General features: G+C 42.6%; 1 protein-coding gene and 1 long non-coding RNA gene across 7 annotated transcripts in view; one reads left to right on the forward strand and one right to left on the reverse strand.

Annotated features, from left to right (window-relative positions):
• Window positions 1-993: 993 nt before the first annotated feature.
• LOC116529708 lies at window positions 994-2,916 on the reverse strand. Its single transcript, XR_004259627.1, has 2 exons — window positions 2,613-2,916; window positions 994-2,114 (listed from the first exon to the last, which is right to left on the reverse strand). It is a non-coding gene; the product is annotated as an uncharacterized LOC116529708 (long non-coding RNA).
• Window positions 2,917-9,851: 6,935 nt separating this feature from the next.
• The window catches only part of RIPOR2 (RHO family interacting cell polarization regulator 2), a 121,906-nt gene continuing 107,590 nt past the window's right edge, over window positions 9,852-24,167 (forward strand). The window contains exon 1 of one of the 6 annotated variants that reach the window (XM_032247595.1): window positions 9,852-12,893. In XM_032247595.1, the coding sequence (XP_032103486.1) occupies window positions 12,686-12,893 (208 nt within the window). In that variant the 5' untranslated portion in view covers window positions 9,852-12,685. The remainder of the gene's footprint in view (window positions 12,894-24,167) is intronic. The other 5 variants (XM_032247596.1, XM_032247597.1, XM_032247598.1 and 2 more) reach the window with 5 other exon arrangements.

A 24,167-nucleotide genomic window follows, 5' to 3' on the forward strand; every position in this document is an offset into this window, starting at 1 on the left:
AAAGGGGTGTTCCAATCATCCTGACAGCTGTGACCTGGTGACGACCCACCACTCTCTTAGGTGCCATTCTGCCGCTTCCACGTTGATACCAACTTTTAAAGTCTCTGATCACTCTTGCCTAGAGAACTACTGGAAATCAATCAAATCATTCATTTAAAAAATGTCTGTGAAACACTGATTCCCATCAGGCCTCATGCGAAGGTCTTGGTTGACCTTTGTCTTCTAGGATATTGCAGTCTAGCAGGGCATGCTCCCTTCAAAACTAATACACAAGACCCAGATCCTATGGCTGCAAGTCTAATGCATGGACTGTGTTCTGTGGGACTGCAGAGGTCAGCAAAGAAAATGAAAGACTTGAGAAATCAGCAGCAACGCAGCAAACCCTTTGCGCCCAACCCCATCTACCTAGCCTGTTAGATAGCTGCACTTCAGGGCTTGTTTAAACGAATGTATGTTCTTTTCCTTTAGATGGAACAGTTCAGCCTTCCCCGTAAGAACTTTCTGGCATGGGTTCCCACAAGTTTGACTCACTGGCTCTTTGAAAGTGTGTTCCCTTTCTCCGGAGACCCTGCCATGTTTCACGTGCCCTACTGCCCGTTCGCCTAGATTCCTTGTCCTTAATCTCCATGTCAGTAAAGTGAGGACAGACACACTGAGCGCCCTTTTACTTCGTAAGAAAAACAGAAGGATAAGCCACACATATTCCCAAGTGTCTTAGGGAAAATGTGGCTTTGTTGACATTAATATTGTCATCATAAAGTAAACCATGAGACCCCAGGATTGTGCAAGAGCATATGCAGAGCACAAATGTGTCCAAGGGTGAATAAAGGATTGCTGAATAGGAGGGAGAGGGTGGATGAAAAGAGAAAGAATCTTGCATTTAAGACAAGTGTTGTTACCAACCTTCTGCCCTCACAAAGTGATCTGGCCCAACAAGTACTCGACAGGATTATCATCATCAGATAATACCTACCATCAGCAACACCGTGTTACTCTTGCATAAAGTTTTTATTAACTACCAGCTAATGAAAGAAATACTACTAGGGGCGCTTCCAGGAACATTGGTACTCAGCACCCTAGGTCACAGTAGCACCGGGCATTTATACTACTCTGTAAATAGCAACGACTGAACCACGTGGATGCAACAGGCAGCTGGTGGCATTTGCAAAGTTTTTGACATTAGGTCATCTCTAGGATGAGCAGTAGATACAGTGAGAGCGGAGCTGCCCCTTCCCCTCTCTGCTTCCTCCACCACACCCACTCACAGTACTTAACAACTCTTCTATTGGGTGCCTTGTTGAAACTTTGGATGAAATTTCAGAAGAAAATAATTCACCCAGCATTCTAACATTTCTCCAAGGGCCGCCCCTTCCAGGGGGTGTGCTATAGCACCAGGGGCTCTCCCTGAGGGACAAGGAGATGGGCCCTCCTGAGCTCTTGCTAAACAGCTTCAGATCCCTGAGGGGCCGCCTCTTGACCTCAAGATGGTTAGTCAGCCCTGCACCCCATCGCCATCATGGGCTTCCATGATATGAAAAGATGGGAATCTAATACTTCTCCTGCTTTGGCCGCTGCCAGGTCCCCACTGGGAAAAGCACACTGGCATGCCTTTATTTCCCTCTGCCCATTTTCTCCAGGGTTGCTTACAGCCCCCAGAAAGCTGGCTCAACCTATTTCACAAAACCTGACCCTAAAGGTGTCCTGAAAAGCCTAGAGACCCTTCACATGCAGAGACTGAGAGACCAATCTGACTCTATTGTTCAGTTTGCAAGGATTTGGGTTCATAACCGTTGACGAGGTGATAAGTCTGTAAAATCTGCAGTAAAAACACCTTTTAAAGGCTTGAAACGTGTGATAGTTTCATGAGGTTTGAGTTCTGGGTTTTGCCTCTTCTTCTTCTTCTTTTTTTTTTTTTTTTTTAGAGCTGGCTGCTTTCTGCTCCCCTCGCACTTGAAACTGTGCTGCTTAGATCTTGCTTTCTCCTCCTCTGGCCCCAGTGTGTTCTCTGGTCTACACCCTTGTTTGTAAGTCTTGGTTCACTGCCTTCAGCGCTGCTTGTGGTCTCAGAGAGGATGGGTGGCGCTTTTCAAACTGTTGTCACACCAAATACAGTTCTAAGAAAAGGGGAGAAAAAGGTCTTGTTTAAGGAAGAGAGAGCAGCAAGGATGCACAGAGATGAAATGAGCCCTGAATTTGTTTTGTACACCTCTCCACTAAAGAGAAGTCAGGAACAAGGACAAGAGGGAGAGGGGTGGGGACAGGAGGAAAGGGGGCCAGTGCTGGCACTCAGGAGCTTGACCCTTTGGTCATAACAGAGTTTCCCTGTGGTCAACCTGAATTGACGTTTAAAAGGCAAAAAAATGTCTGAAATAGCAGAGTGACTAATAACTAACAACTCCCATGAGCAATCATCTGACACAGACACAGAGCAGTGAGGGAGAGGATCTGGGTTCATCATCTTAACGCTCAGAGGTTCTCTCCATAGGCAGGTAATTCAGGGATTGCATCTGTTTTGAGGCCCAATGAAAGGATAGTTCATGAGTGCAGAATGTCTTCAGATGAGATTAATGCATGGATGGGGATATCTATTTGGAGGGTTGTTCAGTTATCACCTTTGAGGAGTCAAAGTTCTCCTGGCTATAAGTCTGCTGCTGAGACTACATAAGAATTGAAGCCTAATTCTTCATAGTCTATGTATTCATAGCTTCAGTACCATTGGTGGCCAATTGCTTCGATGGTAAGAGAAGGGTTAATAGCTTCATCTGTTATGCACAGAATACATAGGGATGGGAGGGCAATGAAAGGTAAGATAATTTATGGCAGGTAAAATAGTTCAGACAGTCTTGATTTCTTGGGCATCTATGGTGCTAGTATGAGTTAATTTTGTTGTGAGAATTAGGGAAATAATGTGTAGGACCAGGGAACTAATTAGGAAAATAATTATAGGAGACGGCCACGGAAAGTGAGCCATTCTTCTGTAACAGCGGATGCAGCATCTTGAAGCCCTGATTGAACTGGATGAGCCATGAAGCTATACAGGATATAACCCGTAAATCAATAATCGAGGCAATGCCTTGATTTTCTTCCTCTTTCTTTCCTTCCCTTCACTTCTCCTTTCCTTCCTTCTCCCTACTCTTTTCTTTTTCCTCCCCTTGCCCCTACTTTTCCCTTCTCCTCACCCCCCATTAGTTGGAAGAGAAGAAAAGGTAGCTTCCCTTTCTGAAGAAGATCAAGGCTGCTGATGAAACTGTAAGGAATCAGAGAAGAATCGGACTGTCTTCTGTCTCCACTGGTCCCATGTCAGGAAAACATGGGACCTTACTCCCTCCTGAGCAGGACTGTTCCAGGATTCAGTCCACAGGACATGTTGCCTTTTCTTTTATCCTGGGGTTTTGTTTTCACTGTTCCATTCTTAACTGTGATTTATTAACACACTTCAGACATTAAAGTAGAAAGGTACATTCAGGGTTGAGCCTGCCAGTACACACAAGAGGAATGGTGATTTCTTTCTCTATAATCCTTCATTTCCTCCATCCAAATTGACCCAAATGCATGTAGTTCTTCCGGGATGCCTGACAGAACAGAGGTGAGCTCATCTCCAAAACGCGGGAGGGTGAGTTTAGGTGTGTTCCAGCCCTATGTGGGCCTACGCCTGTCCTGCAGCACTGGCAGCTCCCAGAGCCGAATTTGCGGAAGGGAATGCCGAAGGTTTGAATTGGGGAGTGTCCCTGGATATCCTCCCACAGAATCTTTAAAAAAACAGACACAATCTGGAAATATTTTCCTTCCAAAAGAATATTCTGCTCCTCCTTCATGCTTCTCTTTCTTCCTCCTCTTTTCTTTCTTCTTTCTGTCTGTCACACAGTCTTCCAAAGATCTCTCTCTCGACATTGTTTTTCTGCCTTCTGTATAGTCAGAGGTCACTAAGACACAAACACTGAAGAGAAGCCACACCCGGAAGAGTTTTCAAAAACACTTGGCCAAAATCAACTTAACAAGTCCCGAATTCTAAATCCTTGTTTTATTCTTTCTCTGAGGACAAGAAATTCGGAGGCCAAAAAGAAACAGGTCAGGAGACACTGGGTCCCAGCCCACAGAGCTAGTATATGCGAAGGGATAGCACTACGAGGCCTGCCTCCTGCAGGACCCAGAGCCCTGGGGCACCTATTCCTTTTGGCTCATCCAGGAATACCCTGACCCCAGTCCCTGCCCTACAGGTCCTGCTGAGGTCCTACTCTGCTCAATGTGAGATCTGCACCAGTGGTCTTTAACCACGTCTTTTCATTTTTTTGAGATGGACTCTTTCTCTGCTGCCCAGGCTGGAGTGCAATGGCACGATCTTCGCTTACTGCAAACTCTGCCTCCCGGGTTCCGATGATTCTCCTGCCTCAGCCTCCCAAGTAGCTGAGATTACAGGTGCCTGCCACCATGCCCAGCTAATTTTTGTATTTTTAGTAGAGACGGGGTTTCAACAGGCTAGCCAAGCTAGTTTTGAGCACCCGATCTTAGGCAATCCACGTGCCCCAGCCTTCCAAAGTGCTGGGATTACAGGTGTGAGCCACCGAGTCCGGCCAACTGTCTCATTTTTAAAGCCCAAAGTAGATTCTGAAAAACTACATACCCTCAAGCATTGGAAACCACTTATCATGTTTTAAAGGTTACAAAGGATGTACTTTATGGAGTAATATGTAGAGATATCACCGTTGTCCATGTACGAAACACATAAGCATTCTTGTTGAGATTTGGAAATTTACATTATTCCTTTTTCTTGCTGAATCCATATTTCCATTTCATTTCTCCCTCAGAATTTTATCCTAATTGTTAAGGCAACTTCTCAGATACATTCACAAAGTTTTATTTCAAACTTGTCACAAGAGAAAGACTCCTGAGAGAGCTGTCATAAATATTATGCATCGATATAAACACTTAATTAAAAAACTCATTAAGTTACTAGACTTAAAAAAATTTTTTTAGTTCAAGACCATTAAACTCAACATAAGACCAAAAATTAGGCAAGTAAAATAAATCACCATTCCAGAAGGGCTCTAATAATCTCATTAAAATCAGACAATTGATAGGAATTTTTTAGGAATGCTAGATACATTTTATGAGGAATGCTAGATATATCCCAGGAGGCACTGATATACCACCATACCAAAGCGTTCTACTTTAGCCCGGGCACGGTGGCGCATGCCTGTAATTCCAGTACTTGGGGAGACCGAGGTGGGCGAATCATTTGTCGTTGGGAGTTAGAAACCAGCCTGGCCAACATGGGGAAACCCTGTTTCAAAAATACAAAAATTAGCCAGGTGTGGTCGCACATGTCTGTAATCCTAGCTATTCAGGATGCTGAGGCAAAAGAATTGCTTGAACCTGGCAGGCGGAGTTTGCAGTAAGCCAAGATCGTGTCACTGCACTCTAACTTGGACCACAGAGCGAGAGTCCACCTCAAAAAAAAATTCTACTTTGGCACAGGTTTGGGGCAATATGCCTTCTCATAATGTTATTAATTATACTTGGAAGACTTTTCTGAGTATTTTGTCATATTTCTCTAGGAAAATAATATGTATATATTTTTTATTTTTCCGCAACTAAGTGGTTTTAAGTATTAAAAATTTTCTCCAGAGTTATCATTATAATTATTAATATACCAAATGATTGAAACAACATAATTATATTACACATTTTAATAAATAATTATCGGGCTGGGGACGGTGGCTCACCCCTATAATCCCAGCACTTTGGGAGGCTGAGGTGGGTAGATCACCTGAGGTCTAGAGTTTGAGACCAGCCTGGCCAACATGGTGAAACTTCGTCACTACTAAAAATATAAAAATTAACCAGGCGTGGTGGTGGACATCTGTAATCCCAGCTACTCGGGAGTCTGAGGTAGGAGAATTGCTTGAATTCAGGAGGTTCAGGTTGCACTGAGCTGAGATCATGCCACTGCACTTCAGCCTGGGCAACAGAGCAGGACTCCATCCCCCCAAAAAAAAATAAAAAAAATTAATTGAAAATAAATATCTTCCAGCATGAAATCAAAATTTTATTAGAAATGTATCTCTTAATGAGATGAAGGAGGCTGACTTTCTTTCAATGAGCTCCTTCATCTATGAATGAATATTACTTTGCTACAGTGAGACAGGAATTTGTTTTATATTCTTGTATTTTATATATATAGGTGCAAGCACTAAGAAGCCAAGTTCACTTAAAAAAATGAGAATAAAAGAAATTTTTTACAGAGGTATCACTGAATTATTTGTGTTAAATTGACACTTTTTAGTGTATAATTTTAATTTTTCTGTTGGTTCTCTTACTATACTTTTAATTTCTTTTCTAATGATTGCCTTGGGGATTACAATTAACATCTTGATTTATAGCAACCCAGTTTTGATTAATATTACCTTACTTTCAAGAGAATATAAAATCTTTTATCCTCTGTTACTTCACTCATTCTCCTCTGTGCTGTTACTGTCATACAAATTACTCCCTTATGTATTACATGCCATCAACACAGATGTATAATTATTTTCTGCAACTGTCTTTTATGTCTACTTATGTTTAACTGCATAAGTGAACATAAAAGAGAGTATGCTTACGTATGTTTAACTTATGCAGCTAAACATAAGTAAACATAAAAGACAGTACAAATGTATTTATTGTTACGAACAATAAATACATGTCCACCTTTCTTTGAAAGCTGAGAAAGTTACACCTTCTCATCTGGCGCTCTTTTTGTGGACAGGGGTGCTCTTGGGTCTAGGGTCACGTTCTGAGAGGGAGGACTGTAATTCTCCCTAAACTCTCCCCACATCTCTCACAGACATGGAAGGCTGTTTCTTTCTACCTTCTTACAAGTTTCTTTTCCTGTGTACGTTTTCTCCACCCCTTCTGTCACTTTCAGTAGCTCCCATACTGAGAAATTTGTCTTGAGGTTAAAAAAAGGGGAGGAGGGGCAGACTGTTTAGTGATCCCTGAAAATGCTTTTAAAGTCAATGTTAGGGCCACAGGAAAGGATTCCCACCTTCATTAAGGTCACCAAACCCTGAGAGGTAAATGTTATTATCAGTGGCAGTTACAGGATTTCTTTATTGGAGAGGCTTTATGATTACATTCTGGTTGAGACAGAGGGTAAGGCCAGGGACTAGGGACAGGGTCTTGAAGTCGTGTTTGCATTGCTAGCACAATGTATTAATATAGATTATATTTTAATTTGGGGCAACTTAGTCGGAAAGGGCTTAACCATCCCTTAACTCAGTCATTGATTATTGCTGCGTTTTACAGATTCAAAGTGAAATTATCAACTTTAGTCAAAGAGCTAGATGGTAACAAGGCCAAGATTATAGCTCAGCCCAGTCAAATCCCAAAACCAGTGCCTTCATATGCTTTTTTTCCTGTTTCTAGTTGCAAGCTAACCACTCCCAGCAATCAACCCCTTATCCCATGGTTACGACCTTGCCAACCATACCCAATGTGAGTCTTGCCATGGAACTCTCCTTTGCTGGGTTCTTACCCTTTTTTTGTAAGTGGAAGGAGTGGATTCCTTCAGTGGGCAATTATCCTCATTGTCTTTAATCTCATTGAAGGAAACTGTCCTGGGCTTTCGTCGGGCTTCCCCAACACCTTCAGTAAGTGACCCTAAGTATGGCTCCTGCAGCCTATGATGCCCCTGAAGATGGGGGACGCAGGCAGGAAGACTTCCAAAGCCTCTGGGAGGATTTTTACCATGAGGCAACCCTCATGAGATTGTACCCATTAGACTGGTACCTCCTCTTTGCAACATGAAAACAGGAACACTATTAAAAATAATGTTTCAGCCAGGTGCGGTGGTTCACGCCTGTAATCTCAGCACTTTGGGAAGCCGAGGGGGGCAGATCACTTGAGGTCAGGAGTTCAAAACTGGCCTGGCCAACATGGTGAAACCCCATGTCTACTAAAAATACGAAAACGATTATCGGGTCATGGCGATACTCGCCTGTAATCGCAGCTACTGCCCTCGGGAGGCTGCAGCAGAGTTATGTGAACCCGGGAGGCTGAGCTTGCAGTGAGCTGAAGTCAAGCCGCTGCACTCCAGCCTAGTGAAAGGGCCAGACTCTGTCTCAAAAAAAAAAAAGAAAAAATCATGTTCCTTTAGTCCCAGCTCTTTAGATGTGCCATTTTACAGCTAGACAAATTTTTAGGTGCATCTTTAATGGCAAAGTTAACCAAAGATAAGATTATTTCTGAATCTGTGGCTTTTTTCACCTTTTTCCTTCCTGATTCCTACCACTCCTCACTGTTTCAATTCCTCTCTCCTACTGTGTTCTCCTTTCTGTTTCAGACATTTTGCTCCTAATTACTTCAGATTTTTCTCCCTGTTCAGGAGCGTGTATATCAGAAACCTAAGTATTTTAAAACACTATCTGAAGGGAGTGGGAAATTCTCCAAAGCACAGAGAGCAGACTGTGAAGTTCTTCTGCTGGAATAAAAGCCCACGCTGGATGACGAAATTTTCCACTAGCATGGCTTCCTCCTTTACATGCTTCACAGACAGTGGTTTTTTTCAAAACATCAAACTATGCAGGAATATTTTAAATTAATAAATAAATCCTTATTATAGCCTCAATTCTCATAACACAAAATAATAATACTGTGTTGATTTTCATATGTTCAATATAACATGTGCCTCATCACTTATAAATTTACTTAAATGTTTCCCACTGTACCTGAAATACAGTAGGTATGCATTATTATTCTCCAGACGAATGAACACAAGAGTGAGTAAAGTTCCACAAAGCAAGGACCAGATCTTGCATGTCTTTGTAATTCACAGACCTAGTATGGCATAAAGTGGGCACCAACTGTTTACAGTATAAAAGCTTTGCTATGTTCCTGTGCTTATGGCCTTGATGAAATTCTGCTGTTAAACTTAGCACAGGTTGTCACACATCAGCATTTTGTCAAAGGAACTGCTTACACTGTTTCATCTATACTTTTGTCCTCTTCCCCAGATCCAATGATTGGAGCTGTCTGCCTCAATCACTGAGAAGCGAGATTCTTTCATTGTTGTTCCAGACTCATTCCTCATTTCCTAATGAAAACTACTCTTAATTAAGCACCGAGATTCCCTAGCTTCAGTCTTTCTTTTCTAATATGGATTTGAAGGGGGTCAGAATGTGTCCTCCAAAATATGCTACTTTAGCATAGGTACTATTTTGAACTATTTTTGAGAAAGACTCTTCTGCCCTTCCCCTTTCTGCTTTAAGTGCCATAAATTGCCACTCATAAAGGTGTTTCATTCCCCCAACTAGGGTGACGAAGAGTCATGGTCCTCTTCCTGGTATGAGAGATGAATCTGCATACTAATCCTTAGCTAGCATACATTCCTAGTTACCTCCCCACAACTCACCACGCTCAGGAGCCCACTCCCCTGCTCTGCCTCCTTTGTTTAGTCACTTCTTCACAATTTATTGCCCTTTGTTAAAATGGTCTAGAAGTTCAGCATTCTCTTATCCTTTAAGATAAGAGATACTATAGCCTGGTGTTTAGGAGTTTGGACTCTGGGTCCTGGATCAAATCTCAGTACCTCTACCACTTATCAGTGCATGACCTCAGGCAGATTGCTTCACCTCTTGGGCCTTAGATTAAATGGGGATAATAAGTATATCTATATCTTAGGGTTGATAGAAGAAGTAAGTCGATCAAGGCACTTGGAACTGTTGCTGGCAGCCTGTAAGTGTTAGCAGTTATTTTTTTTATTTGCTCATTTTAGACATACATATAAATATAATCATACTATTTATAATTTTCTGAGACTTTTTAAATTCAATATTACGTTTTTGAAATTCATTCATATTGAGGCATGTATCTGTGATTTATTAGTTTTTCTTTTTAGTTAACACATTATGTATGTATGTATGTCATATCTCTCTAAGGTAATTGTAAACTTTGGAGAGCAAGGACCATGTTTTCTATGGTCTCTGCTTTCAAGGAGTTCTTGGTGGCATCTGTGATTTGTTCTTTGAGATGGTTAGCTGTGTTTTCGAGATATCTGAATTGGAGAAGAGGAGATTGAGGGAAACTTCTTAACGGTTATTGAGGTTTTGTACAAAGCGTGGTGACTTCTCATTCTCTAACCCCATTAAGGCTCCAATTAAGGAAATGTCCTAAGCTTCCCTGTGAGAGATTTAGGTGGACAATTATAACTGGGTATTTACTGTGTACCATGTGCTGTGTCAGTTCCTTTACATAAATTATCCTACTTCATCCTCAGAACAAGCCAAATGAGAAAGTGTATTAGTTTTCTAGGACTGCTGTAACAAAGGACCACAAACTATGTGGCCTAAGCGACAGGAACTTACTGCATCACAGTTGTGGAGGCTACAAGTCCGAGGTCCAGGTGTTGGCACAACTGGTTCTTCCCAGGGATGTGAGGGAGACTCTCCTGCAGACCTCCCCCCAGCTTCCGGTGGTTTACTGGCCAGCTCTGGTGTTCCGTGGCCTGTGGATCTCTGCCTTCATCTTCACATACCATCCTCCCTGTGTATATGTCTTTCTCTAAATCTCTCCTTTTTATGAGGAAACTAGTCATCTTGGATAAAGAACTCATCTTCCTCCGATACGATATCAGTTCATCTTAACTAACTGTATCTTCAATGACCCTATTTCTAAATAAGGTCACATTCTGAGGTACTGGCATTTAGGACTTCAACATATGAATTCAGTAGGGTTGACCCAATTCCACCCAGTTAAGATAATGAAATAGGCCTAGAGAGGTTATGCCAACTTTTTGAAGTGGAATGGCTGGGGCCCCCAGGTTCACACGGTAACCAGGTAGTTCTGCGGGGGGACGTAAGGGAGGTAGCACAGGTCCCCAAGAGCCACTGGGATGCTGCAGTGACCCGGACTGGTGCAGCCACTCCCATAAAGTCATCCAGACGAGAGGTAACAGTGAGCTCTGCAGTTAGTCAAACCTGCCACTCACCTGCTGCCTGATCTTAGGAATGTGGTTCAAGCTCTCAGAGCCCCTATGGCTTCATCCGTAAAATGGGATGATCGCACCCACCTGATGAAATCGTGAAGATTAAAGGACACAGGACGGTAGTTGAGAAATGTAGTGATTGTCACAATGGATGCCCTCCTCTTACCCCAACCACGCAAAAGGGAGCTCTAGTCCACGTCCACATCTCCTACACCTAGGCCCATTTTAATTGCTTTAATTTACGTAACGCAGTGCAACCCTTGGCCAGAAACATCATTCAAGTGGGGATCAGGGTAGGGGGTGGTAGAAGGGTCAGGAAGGGGAGATGCAAAGGAGAGCTAGAGAAAAGGGTAAGTCCAGCTCCCGGCGTCTCTGTATGTCTCAAGGTGGACATTATTGGTATCTGGAGGTGGGCAGTTCTTCCTCTTGAGCCACTGTTCCAGGCATTACAGTAAGATTGTCATCCCTGGGCCCTTGAGTGCTAAGACATTAAATACCAGTAATAACCCCAGTCACTGTGCCACCCAAAACACCCCAGACATTTCCAAGCTGTCCTTTAAGGATGGCCGCAGCCCTGATTGACAGTGATTGGTGACCCCAGCAGGACCCAAGCTGTATTGGGAACTGCGGCAGCCACCGGTGCAGGGATGAACAGACTGTCGCCGCTCAGCTAACCCTTAGCGTCTGATTCCTGAATTCCTCTGGGTGATACCCTCTCACTGCTGGATTTCTCCAGTCCTGTTGTCCATACTCTCTTCTGGGAGAAACTGGTGCAATTTTAAGGTTGCAGTTGCAGGAGGCGGAGACAGTTTCTCTAGGGTAACACTGGAGTATCTTCAAAACCATGCAGTAAATAAAGTGCCCAAAATAAACACCCTGGGTCAACAGCTTCTTGCTGTCCTCTCCATTTGCATTTTCTGATCTTCTGGCCACCTGAGAGATCTTACGACGTAGTGCAGAGGTCTGGGAAACCCCAAAATGAAGTCTCAGTGGAACTCAGAGAGAAGTGTGTTTGTTTGTATATGCACAGAATTTGGCACACATTAGGTAGCTCTTCATGGTGATGCCAGCCAGTGGCACTCACGGAGAAGCCCAGGGGTTACTCATCCCGCTGGGAGGAGCTGCTTTTTGAGTGAATTTTCTTCTTGCTTCTTTAGTGGTACAGTCTGAAGTATCAAACTGAGTACAGACTGTGAAATGTAAGTTGCCTGACGAAAACCAGTAATCTAGTCATTGACTACAGATTTAACCGAGCCACAGAAAGCCTAGATATGGTTCAATTTGGTTTAAACGCTGTAACGTTTCCAATCTTTAAATGCAAGAGGCTTGAAAAAAAAGAAAAAGAAAAACACACCTATTACTGAGCAAAATGAAAGCTCCGTCCTCTCAGTGCCTGCTTTGCTTTAACACCGTGGCTTGCTTTACTTTCAGATAAACTGTCCTTGAAGCAAAACCAAGCTGTGAGAAATGTGCACTCCCTCTTTCAACACGACCCATTGTGTTCAAATTCATTAGCAAGAAAGTTAAGCATCCACCTTCGTCTTTAAGGAAATATGAAAGTTGTTGCTTTGAAACAGAATTCACTGCACTCAGACTTTGAGTGATGTCTATATTCAGATCCAACCGGATCTGCAGCCCCCTTCAAAAAATCCTTTCTCCTCAGTGGTGAGAATTACCCCACCTGGGATTCACTCTTCAAAAGGCTCAAGAAGCCTATTCACATGAATGAAACTGCTTTCTTCAGGGCAGATGCGGAAGCTGCCCTCCAGAGGGCTTAGGCAACCCGAGGACAGGAAGCCGCCTCGGGTGGCAGTGTGGCCGCTGGGACCGCCAGGCTGCTGCCTGCTGCCTCTCGCTCCCGTCTTCCTCAAGATGCAGTTTCTTGACGCTGAGGAGCTCCTGGCCCATGAAGAGGATGATGTTTTTGGTGAAGGTAAACACATCTTTCTGGCAGGAGCCTTTCTGATCTGCTTTGCTTTCTTTTGACGCCACTGGACACTTTTGCCCAGCTTGTGCAAGGACTTGAGTATTTTGAAATGATAAAAACGAAGCATCCTGAGTGAGACAGTGGCTGCAAATATCAACTTAGGCACTGAAGGAATGCACAAGGCAAGAGGGGGAACAAGGGAGTTGAGTCATTCCCACGAATACGTTTTTTAAAGTCATGACTAAAATAAAGGTTTAGTTTAGGCTGGAAAACAGTACTAAATTCTTTGCCTTGTCTCCCTTCTATGCTGTATCTTTAACACCTTAAGGGAAGCCTGACACAGTGCTTTAAGCACAGCAGGGCTGCCAGGGTAGAAGTTGGACAATGGACCACGAGTGGTTTTCCATGGTATCACGTTGCTTTGATTTGCACTTCTCTCTCTCCATCTGTCTGTATCTCTCTCTCTCTCTCTCTCTCTCTCTCTCTCTCTGTCTACGTCCTTCTCCCATTTTTTTTCCTTTTCTTTTTTTTTTTTTTTTTTTTTTGAGACAGAGTCTTGCTCAGTCACCAAGGCTAGAGCGCACTGGTGCCATCTCGGCTCACTGCAACCTCCACCTCCCAGGCTCAGTGATTCTCCTTCTTCAGCCTCCTGAGTAGCTGGAACTACAAGCACTGGCCACCATGCCCAGCTAACTTTTGTATTTTTAGTAGAAATGGGTTTTTGCCATGTTGGCCAGGCTGGTCTTGAACTCCTGACTTCAGGTGATCCACCCTCCTTGGCCCCCAAAGTGCTGGGATACAGGCATGAGCCACCACGCCCGGCCTGGGTCCTTCTCTCTTACTCTCCTTCACACATTCTTGGCACTCCAACCTTCCATTCCCTTTTCCCATTTCCTTCACTTTCAAGTAGGGAAGCTGGAGCCCAGGAAGCTTCCAACCCCCATTGGCACTGCTGAGCTTTCTGTTCTCATCTTGCTGCTCTTCCATGACTTGACCTATGCACTGGAATTTCACTGTAAATGTTGTGATTTTGCAGGGCTGATCTAGTCATCAACAGATGATTTGTTCAAATTCTGGCTGTGAGATTGGGCTATAGGCAAAAGCTTTTCTAGAATTGGGAGCTGCCTAAGAAAAGGAAATCTGGACTCAAGAATCTCATGAATTTGGTTACTTTCCTCAAGAAACTAAGTCTGGTAATTTTTTAAAAATCTCGATTCAGTAATTTTTTAAAAGGAGCAGTAGTAAGGTTTTTGTGTATGTGTAACTACCCAAGCAATACAAGTTTGCTGACCACAAATCAGAGCGTCGCAAAGAATCCCTTGTAATCTAGTCATGTGGAATGTAATCATTGTTCATATTTTGATGTTGTCTTTCTGCTATGTTGCTCTGCTACAGAAATATTTAAAATCATAAGTTGGGTTTGGTTTTTATCACAACTTAACCAGTTTGAAGAATAGAAGAATATCGACTTGAGCTTTGCTGCTGTTTACCAAATTATCAATCTGTGGCCTTACTTTGATGGCAGGCATTTAGAGCCACCAATACCTTGAAGTTTGATCTTAGGCCGCGTTCGTCAGCTTTCACTTCTTAAAGGTGTTTCCTTAAAAAGGAAACTTTTTTTTTTTTTTTTTTGTAACAGAATCTTGCTCAGTTCTCAGTTGCCCAGGCTGGAGTACAGTGGCGCCATCTCGGCTCACTGCAACCTCCACCTCCCAGGTTCAAGTGATTCTCCTGCCTCAGCCTCCCAAGTAGCTGGGACTAAAGACACCTGCCACCACATCCAGCTAATTTTTGTATTTTTAGTGGAGACGGGTTTCACCATATTGACCAGGCTAGTCTCGAACTCCTGACCTTGTGATCCACCCACCTCGGCCTCCCAAAGTGCTGGGATTACAGGCATGAGCCTCTGTGCCCGGCAGGAAACATCTTAAAGAGGAAATTTATGCTTAGATACTCTTTTTAGAATTTGAAAAATGCTCACAACTATGAAGATATGCTTAGAACAGAAAATTTGGGAATCACTCACCCACCCCTCCCTTCAGGAATGGCATTTCAAAACACTCAGCCCACAGTTCTTGGCTGAAGGGGATTTTGCTCTTTTACATCTGGCTATGATGCTTCAGAGCGCCCTCTATAGGCTGATGCGCTGCACTCCGGATTACGTGTGGCCGCATCCTCAAGGGAAGACTTCAGAGCAAGCAGGGCTGGATGAACCTCTGTGTTCTCCCTCCAGAGCGTTCATCATTACCGAGCTGATGACTGCAACCTCAGTAACCATACTGTAGAGATAAGTCGAGAGTCCAATGAGATTCAGACTTAAATTCTGGTTGTGCCTGGTGGTCCCCACGCAAGCTGACTTTGGTCTACTTGATGGTGAAGGGGGACAGTAACACCTATTTTTGTACAATTGTCTTCGCAGTAGATTCATAATATTTACATTGCACTTCAATGTAGTATGCTTTATCCTTTCCAAACTGATCATCTCATTTAACTTAATCCCTAAAGATTAAAGAGAAAATCCTCGCAAGGCCAACATCCAGTGTATTTTTATTCAGTTTTCAGAGCCGTGGCTCATGTTTGGCAATTTATGTGAAAGCAAGTCCAGCTGGTGCCTCCTTTTAAGCAGCTCCGTGTAGGGCAACAGCCAAGAGCTTCAGCTCTGCAATTGCACTGTCTGGGCTTTGCCAATCAATTCACCTGTGAGCTTAAGCAGGTTACCTAATCTCTCTGTGCCTCAGTGTACTCACTTATAAAATGGAGTCCAAACCTCATATGGCTATGTGTGGATTACGTGCTATGACAGGGAAAGCATTTAGAACCATGGTCAGTGCACAATACATATTAGTCCCTACTGTGTAGTTACAAAATGGGTTTATTGAATAGCGACCATTTTTCAAGTGTCTGGTTAACCTCAGATTCAAAATAGGACTTATTTATGGAACTTCAGCTTAGAAATAACTTTTCAGAGGTTTAATATGGTGCATAGAGCACTGAACAAGTTGTTAGGAGCCTGAGTGGTATCCTTGCCCCTGCCGTGGTACAGCTGAAGGGTCTTGGGGAAGTCATTTATCCTCTCTGAGCCTCATTCTTCATTTGAAACAAGAGGACTGATTACACATTCTCTGGGCATTCTACTACCAAGTCTTTTCTTCATAACGATGTATCTACCTATCAAAGAACATGCTTGTTGTAGGATTCCCCCATGCTTTCAGCTCACTTAACGTGCCTAAGCAGAAAGCTTTTGATACAACGAGTTTTCTGTAACATAAAAAAAAGGAAAATGCCCAGAAGCTTGTTATTAGGGCAACCATATTTCCTTGCAATTGACACATTTTTAAGATCCCTTTTCCCTAGAGTTTACACGGATTTAGAATTTAGGTTCATTTGCTTAAAAGTATATATAAATTCACTTAGATATATGAACACCGTAAAGATCTGGGAAGAAAACAATGAGTCAGTGAGTCAGGCTCACAGTGTATGTTTTAAACTGCCTTTCTGAGATCCTGTTTGCTTCAGCAATTGTTTTTTGTGGTTGAAGAAAATGTTAAGGTTCACAGAACTTCGGAGCATTGGTGTGTAACCGCTCTTGCTCTAGAACAGGGTTGCATATAGTGAGAGAGAGAGAGACAGACAGAAAGAGAGACAGGGAGAAAGAGAGAGAGAGAGATAGGGAGAAAGAGAGACAGAGAGAAACACAGGCAGAAAGAGAGACAGGGAGAAAGAGAGAAAAGGCATTCACCTACACACTGCAAATCCCAATGTCTATTCTGTCTCTGTTTCTTCTCTCTCTCTCTCACACACACACACACACACACACACACACACACACACAAACACACACAGACACACACACACAGACAGACACACACAGACACACAGACACACACATAGACATAAACACACACAGACACACAGACACAGACACACACACAGACACAGACACACACACACAGACACACACACACACGCACACAGACACACACACACAGACACACACGCACACACACAGACACACACACGCACACACACAGACACACACACACACAGACACACATACAGAACCCTAAATTTGTTTTCCTCACAACATCATCATGTCATTTAGAAAATGGTTACTATCAAGTAGGCTTAATCTTTCCTGGAGAAATGATTCATTTGATTATCAAGGTATTGAAAAACCAGTAGTTAGCCTGAGAGACTCCTTTCCCATTGTAGATTCAAGCTCATTGAATGAAAGGGCTTTCATCTGGTTTGTCACTGTGTGATCTTGCGGGTCAGTGTTAGTGGAAATAACTGGATGGTAATAACGGTAATGACTATGGCAATGCTGCTGTTGCTGCTGATGACGGCGACAGTGATGATGATCACTGAAAAGAGGAAAAAGGAAGGGGCGGTTCCTATCCTGCTTTCAAGACCAGAGCAGAATTCGTGTGTGGGAGCAAACGGCTCACCAGGTGGTCAGTGAGTATTTTAGCAGCCAAAGTCACTCCTTGGCACAACTTAAAGCTGCCATTGCTTCTTTCCTTAGAAACGCCACCCATCCCTGCGTCCATTTTCAGCACTGCTCAGTAATCTGCTGTCAAGTGCAATGATAGAATAAGAAAACACCCCAAGTTCACAGTAAGAGTGCAAAGTATTCCTCAGGCTCTTACATTTCCTGGACACTTACATGCCTTTTAAGATTATGCTTGAAGACCGCAAGAAACTACAAGGCTTCTGTCAGATCTTCAGATGTCCGCCAGAGCAGATATAGTGCAGCTGAGCATGAGAATACTTCTCCTCTCCTGGATAACTGTGTCTGAGAAAGTTGTTTCAACCTCCACAAAAAAGGGGAACTCTCCCAGGTGGAGATGAACTGGCAAGAGGGAGTCCACTCAGCCACAAGCTGCCTGTTGCTCTTAAACAGGCCCACAGCTGTATGGAAAAAATTGCCACTCACTTTTGAACCAAACCGCTCTCCTTTCCGTAAGCCAAGTAAGGAAGCACTTTTTCCCTTTCAAAGGGAACTGCAGGTCAGAGGGAGCAAGAATACTACAAAGCACTTACCAAAAAAAAGAATTGTAATGAGGATAAATATTTAGTGTTTTTTTTTTTTTTGGTCTTTCTATGTAGGCTGTTTACAAAACCAAGGTAGTATTTTTCTTTCAATTGGTAAATTATTATGCAATCTGTAATAATCTGGAATATTTTGATATTGTTTCCCGAATTGTAATTGCCCCTTCCAATATTAATAGAAAGAAGAAAGGAGAAAAAAGCAATTAAATGAAGACTATGTACAAAACTAATAAATTCTGATTGTTCAGACTGGTTAAGTCATACCCACCATGGAAAAATTAAGAGAAATCAAATCGGAAGCATATGAGCCATGGCTAGAAAGAACTGGAGTTCTTGCATGATTATGCCACATTTTATAGCATATAAATATAAGCATTGCTATTTAACTATGTTGAATCTTTCTCCAAAAATACCTAGAGTTCTCAAGTGGACCCGATAGCAAGACTGGAATAGGGCAGAAAGAGGCTGCCCGAGTTTCCCGCGTTGAAAAGAATTGCTTTCACAATATGCCAAGATTGCTTGGATCAGGTTCCATCCCCCAATTCCTGGATAAATGCTTTAGTTGGAAGTCACTTTCCCTACTCTCTTTGTCCCAGGGTCTGGAGCAGACAAAGACCTCGCCACAGTAATTCATGCTTGTGTGACCTCTGCCTTGGATTACTGCAAAACATTCTCTTCCCATAGATGTCTAGGAAGCTTTCTCTGGCTGGTGCCAAAGAGATGGTGTCATTGCAGGGGCATAAACTAAAATAGCACATTGCACTAGAGCTATGCAGGTTGTCTTAGCCACCAGTCCACCCTCCTGATTTATGGCCCCCAGTGACCTCAGAGTAACCTGTTTAGATCAGGCCAATGCCAAAAGGGGCCCAATATTACTAGTAAAACATTTTAGACATTTATTTTAATATCTCATGAGCAGCCAGCCAAATCTTAACGTTTTAGGAATGGTGTGTGTAAGATACACTAGAGCACGTCCTCCATAGTGCTTGAGTTGAAAACTAAAAGTACGTGCATACTCACTGTAGCTATGAAAACTAAAATAAAAGAAATGTGGAGTTGTTATGACCAAAGCACTGAAATAAATTTGGAGGGTTGCCCTCCCACCTCTCTTTTTGATAGAAGCCACTTCACTTACACAAGCCAACATATTTATTTAAAAGATGTGATTTATCTAGTTAATTGTGCCTCTTGTATTTTTCTAAGAGACAGGGTGTCGCTCTGTCACTCAGGCTGAAGTGCAGTGGTGTGATTGTAGCTCACCACAGCCTCAACTTCCTGGGTTCAAGGGATCCTCCTGCCTCAGCCTCCAAGTAGCTGGTACTACAGGTGTGCACCACCATATCCAGCGCATTTTTCAATTTTTTTGTAAAGCAAGGCTTTCACTAACTTGCCCAGGTTGGTCTCAAACTCCTGTCCTTAAGTGATCCTCCAGCCTAGGTCTCTCAAAGTGCTGGGATTATAGGCGTGAGCCACGCACGGTGCTTGCCTGCCTTCTGTATTTTATTGTGCTAAGCAAATGTCAGTTTATTCAACTTCTCATTTATTTTTGGATGGCTAAATTTTGTCTACTGATTATTTGTCAAAAGCTGTGATGTTTAACTAAAATGTTTAAAATTCATTGATTTTGGAAGATATTTTAAAGGAGAAAAGGTATTAGTTGAGACAAATTAAACTGACTCTTTCAAGTACCCGAAGGACAGAGAAAAGTTGGAGAGGAAGAAAACCAGTAACTGGTCCCAGCGGGCGAAAATGGAAAGAAGAAAATGAAACAAGAAACGCAGGTGCTGATGAGACTGTAAACACTCTTGTGCTTCCTCAGCACTGAGTACGGTCCAGGCCGTGCTGGCTGTCAGTTTCTGGGAGCCTGAAGTGCAGATGTGCTTGGCTATGAGGGTAATGATTCCATAGCATGTGCACGCCCTAGGATGAAGAGGGATGTGTCAAGCACCTAAACTGTTCGATTCTTATTGATAGACAAATCAGGTCATGTAAGCTAAAAACCCACTTCACTTCGTGCTGTGTAGCCAGAGCATATCTTATCCTTTAGAATATTCCTTCCAAAAAAAACCAGAACCATCTACTTTATCCTTTTCAGATATTTTTAAGAGAAAGATTTTGACCTATGCTGTGATAGCAATCAAAAGTCAGATATAATGGGCAACGTTTCTCCAGAAGGCAATTAATGATCATTTATGGCATCACCATTCTTTCACATGTTGCCTTTCTGTATCTTCAACATTTTCATGCCTCCATTTGCTTAACAAATGCTTCAGGCAGAAGATACTTAAGGACACAGTGATGGATACAAGGGAAAACTCTTGGAACTTAAAATATAAATGTGAGAAAAACGTGAACTTTTTGGGTGGGTAAGGTGTCTTTTTTCCCAGCTGAGTAAGAGAGAAAACACTTGAATGAAGCTTTGTAAAGATTTTCATTAATAGAGAACCTCCCAAACAGAGAGGAGATCGGGGTTATTTCACCTGCGGCTGTGTTACAAGTCTAGCCCTAGACACACATTATTTCTAAATAAAATAAAGAGAAGAAAGAAGTTGCTGCCTTCTGGAAAGTTCTGAGGTTATGGTGCCACTTTTCAACACAAATGTTTATTTGCCTTTGGTTCTTGGGAGTTAAAGGTTTAAGTATTTAAACCAAACCACTCACATAGCAACAGCGTAAGAGCAGCTGGTCCCTTCTCCCTCTCAACTTCATCCTAAACTGTTCATTCAGCATAAGAAGTAGCAAGAAGACAACCTGCCTTTCAGACCACAAGATGAGTCAGCTGGTTGAGCCTTTGAGGATAGTTTTTTATTCTCTATAAATTGAACTTCAGAAATCTCTGAGAGAGAATAAATATGAAAACATTTTCTATTTATAACAGCAAAATACACTAGTAGAACGGTATTTAAAGAAAAATATGCCAGAGACTCAAATAAGCAGACATGATTTGTGAAAGGCACTCTTAACTGTCTTCGGATAAATTATGTGACTAAAATGTTACGAAAAACAAACTCTTCTCCTTCAACTTGTGGTTCACATGCTGAGGGGTACCAAAATGTCTCTGAGGTAGGACATGACTCACACCCTTGATAATTAATCTCCATGAGCATCTCTAAAAACTCAAAAATAAATTAAAATTGTAAATCTTAATAGAAAGCATAATAGAAAACTTTCTGAAGAAAACATTGCTATTTTGAGTAATCTGCATTCTACAATCTGAGTAAAAAAAAAAAATCACGTGCTGCTCTGCAAACAGCCTCTAGAGAAGGGCAGGACCCCTTTTCTAACCATACTGCTGTACTGGGTACTTTGCATACAGAAATTCTGAAGCCAAGGCTGGGCGCTGTGGCTCACGCCTGTAATCCCAGCACTTTGGGAGGCGAAGGAGGCAGACTACCTGAGGTCAAGAGTTTGAGACCAGCCTGACCAACATGGAGAAACCTCATCTCTACTAAAAATACAAAACTAGCTGGGCATGGTGGCATATACTTGTAATCCCAGCTACTCGGGAGGCTGAGGCAGGAGAATCACTTGAACCCAGGAGGTGGAGGTTGCGGTGAGCTGAGATCATGCCATTGCACTCCAGCCTGGGCAACAAGAGCAGAACTCCATCTCAAAAAAAAGAAAAAAGAAAAGAAAACAAAAGAAAGAGAAGGAAGGAAGAAAGGAAGGAAGGAAGGAAGGAAGGAAGGAAATTCTGAAGGCGTTGTTGTTTTAAAATCTTTGATTTTTAGCATCCAGACTTCCACACTGATGGAAAGTAGCATATATGCTATGGAATGAGCAAAATATTTGAACTCATAAAACCTAGTTCAACTTACTGGTTGTTTGGCTTTAGGCACAGCACCTAACCCCTCAGAAGATTTAATTTCCTTTTTCCAGGTGAGAATGATGATAACGAAGGTGATGGTGGTGGTGGTTGCAGCAGCAGGGATGGTGATGATTAGGATATGTTGATGAAGATGGCGGTGGTGGTGGTAGTGGCTGGACTGATGACAGTGACGATGGTGGCGGTTACCGAGATAATAACGGTAGCGGTGGTAAGGTGATGATAACGATCAGGATGACGGTAGTGGTACTGGTATTGGTTATGGTGGTGATGGGTGGTGGTCGCAGTGGTAGTGATGGTGGTGAGGATGATGATGATGATGATGAAGGTGGTGGTGTTGGTGATGGGGGGTGGTGATGGTGGTGACGATGATGATGATGATGGTGGTGGTGTTGGTGTTGGGGGTGGTGGTGATGGTGGTGACGATGATGATGATGAAGGTGTGGTGACGATAATGATGATGAAGGTGGTGGTGTTGGTGTTGGGGGGTGGTGGTGATGGTGGTGACGATGATGATGATGAAGGTGTGGTGACGATGATGATGATGAAGGTGTGGTGATGGTGATGGTGATGGGGTGGGGGTGGTGATGGTGTGATGATGATGATAATCACAATGATGGTGATGAGGGTGATGATGGTGGTGATGGTGGAGATGAAGACAGTGGTGATGCTGATGATAAGGATGATGATGGTAGCGATGGTGATGATGATGATGAATGACTCAAGAACTGCAGAGTTTAAAGCGAGATAACGTATGATATACTTGAAAACCATAAGGTCTTACTGTGTAAATGCCAGTTATTTTTTAATTCTGATTTTCTCAGCTGTCTCAGCCTCCCAAGTCTGTACAAGTCCCCTCTCCTAATCCTGGCCTTTGTCAGGAAGGGCTGGCTTAATAAAAGCGCAAGCTGATTAGAGCAGAGCTTTTAAGACTACTCACCTCAAATGCTTTCCTGAGAATATAGAGGTCCCTCTGGTTCATGGATTAGCCAACCTAGTTGCTATCTGATCTCCACCAAGTGGCCAAGGAAGGGCTCAGAATAACCCCACTGCTTGGCACAGAATACATACATGATTGCTTACCCATGTGCTATTGCTTTAATCAATCTGGTCACCGCCTGAAAATTCTCTGGGTATCTAAGGGAGAAACACGTGCTATGGCAGTTTTATGTGTACAGGGGCCCCTTGCCTCCTCCACAAATGCTGGAGGTGAAATCATATCTCTGACCATATATTTAACAGTAAGCAGGACCTATTTCCTGAGTAAATATTTACTTGTGGTAAACACATCAGAGGCACCGCCTCCCCCATCACACTACACAGAGTTCTTTTGAAAATGTAACCTGAGAAAGGCTGAACTTTCTGTACTTGTTAAGACATTTCTTATTTAAAGATAACACCCACTGAAAACTTTAATGATGGATATGCTACAGTATTTTAGGACAGTGATTCAGATTTTAAATAAAGCCGCTACAATGTTCCCTCTACTGGTGTTTTGGTTTCGTTTTAGCTTCCATTGTTTTAAAAATAATATTCTCAGTGGTAAAACTTCCTGAAAAAAAATGTTGATAATCTGTTTATGTGTATTTGTGCGTAAACATTACTTTTATACAAATGTGCAGGATGAACATTAGCTCAGTTACTTCATAAGAATACTACATGGGACAGAGAACGAGTGAAGAGAATCAATCCTCTGTGCACTCATTAACAAATATGTATTGAGTACCACTCATAAAAGTTATGAACAGGGCACATCATTAGTCGGTTAGGTTGGCAACGGTACCAGCTGCAGCAGAGTAGACCAAGAATGGATGAACCTAACTTCTCTACACTTGTGGAAAGGTGACTCATGGTGTGTCAGAAGCAGCATCGTCTGCTCTATGCAAAAGACAACACATCTGGTCCTTTACAACAAGGACTCAATGTAAAGGACACAGATACCCCTGTGCGTCTTCCTAATGCTGATAATACACCCAGAAAGATCCATGCTTGTGCCTTTAAGACGCACCACGTAACGCTGAGAGCTGCACACAGTGAGTCCGTGGCTTTCTGCACTGCTCTTGGTCTAGGCAGAAGTGGGTAAGCCATAGCCTCAGGCCAGATCCAACCCATTGCCTGTTTTTGTGTAGGTTTTTCACAGATGAACGTTTGTAATTGATTTGAATGGTTTTTCACAGATGAACATTTGTAATTGATTTGGTGATAGGGATCACTAACCTAGAATCTCAATTAAGCAAAACATTATCCCAAAGGAAAAGAATTCCATTCTTCTCCTTACTGGATCATTTTTGAAATTGCATTGTCTTTCTTGTTAGAGGTATTTATATAATTTCCTCATTTTTATCACTTGGCCCACGAAACCTAAAATATTTATCTGGCTTTTTACAGAAAAAGGCTGCCAA

Source organism: Sapajus apella, unplaced genomic scaffold (assembly GCF_009761245.1).
Source record: "Sapajus apella isolate SASKATOON/1434 unplaced genomic scaffold, GSC_monkey_1.0 scaffold63, whole genome shotgun sequence".
In the NCBI taxonomy this organism is placed as follows: domain Eukaryota; kingdom Metazoa; phylum Chordata; class Mammalia; order Primates; family Cebidae; genus Sapajus; species Sapajus apella.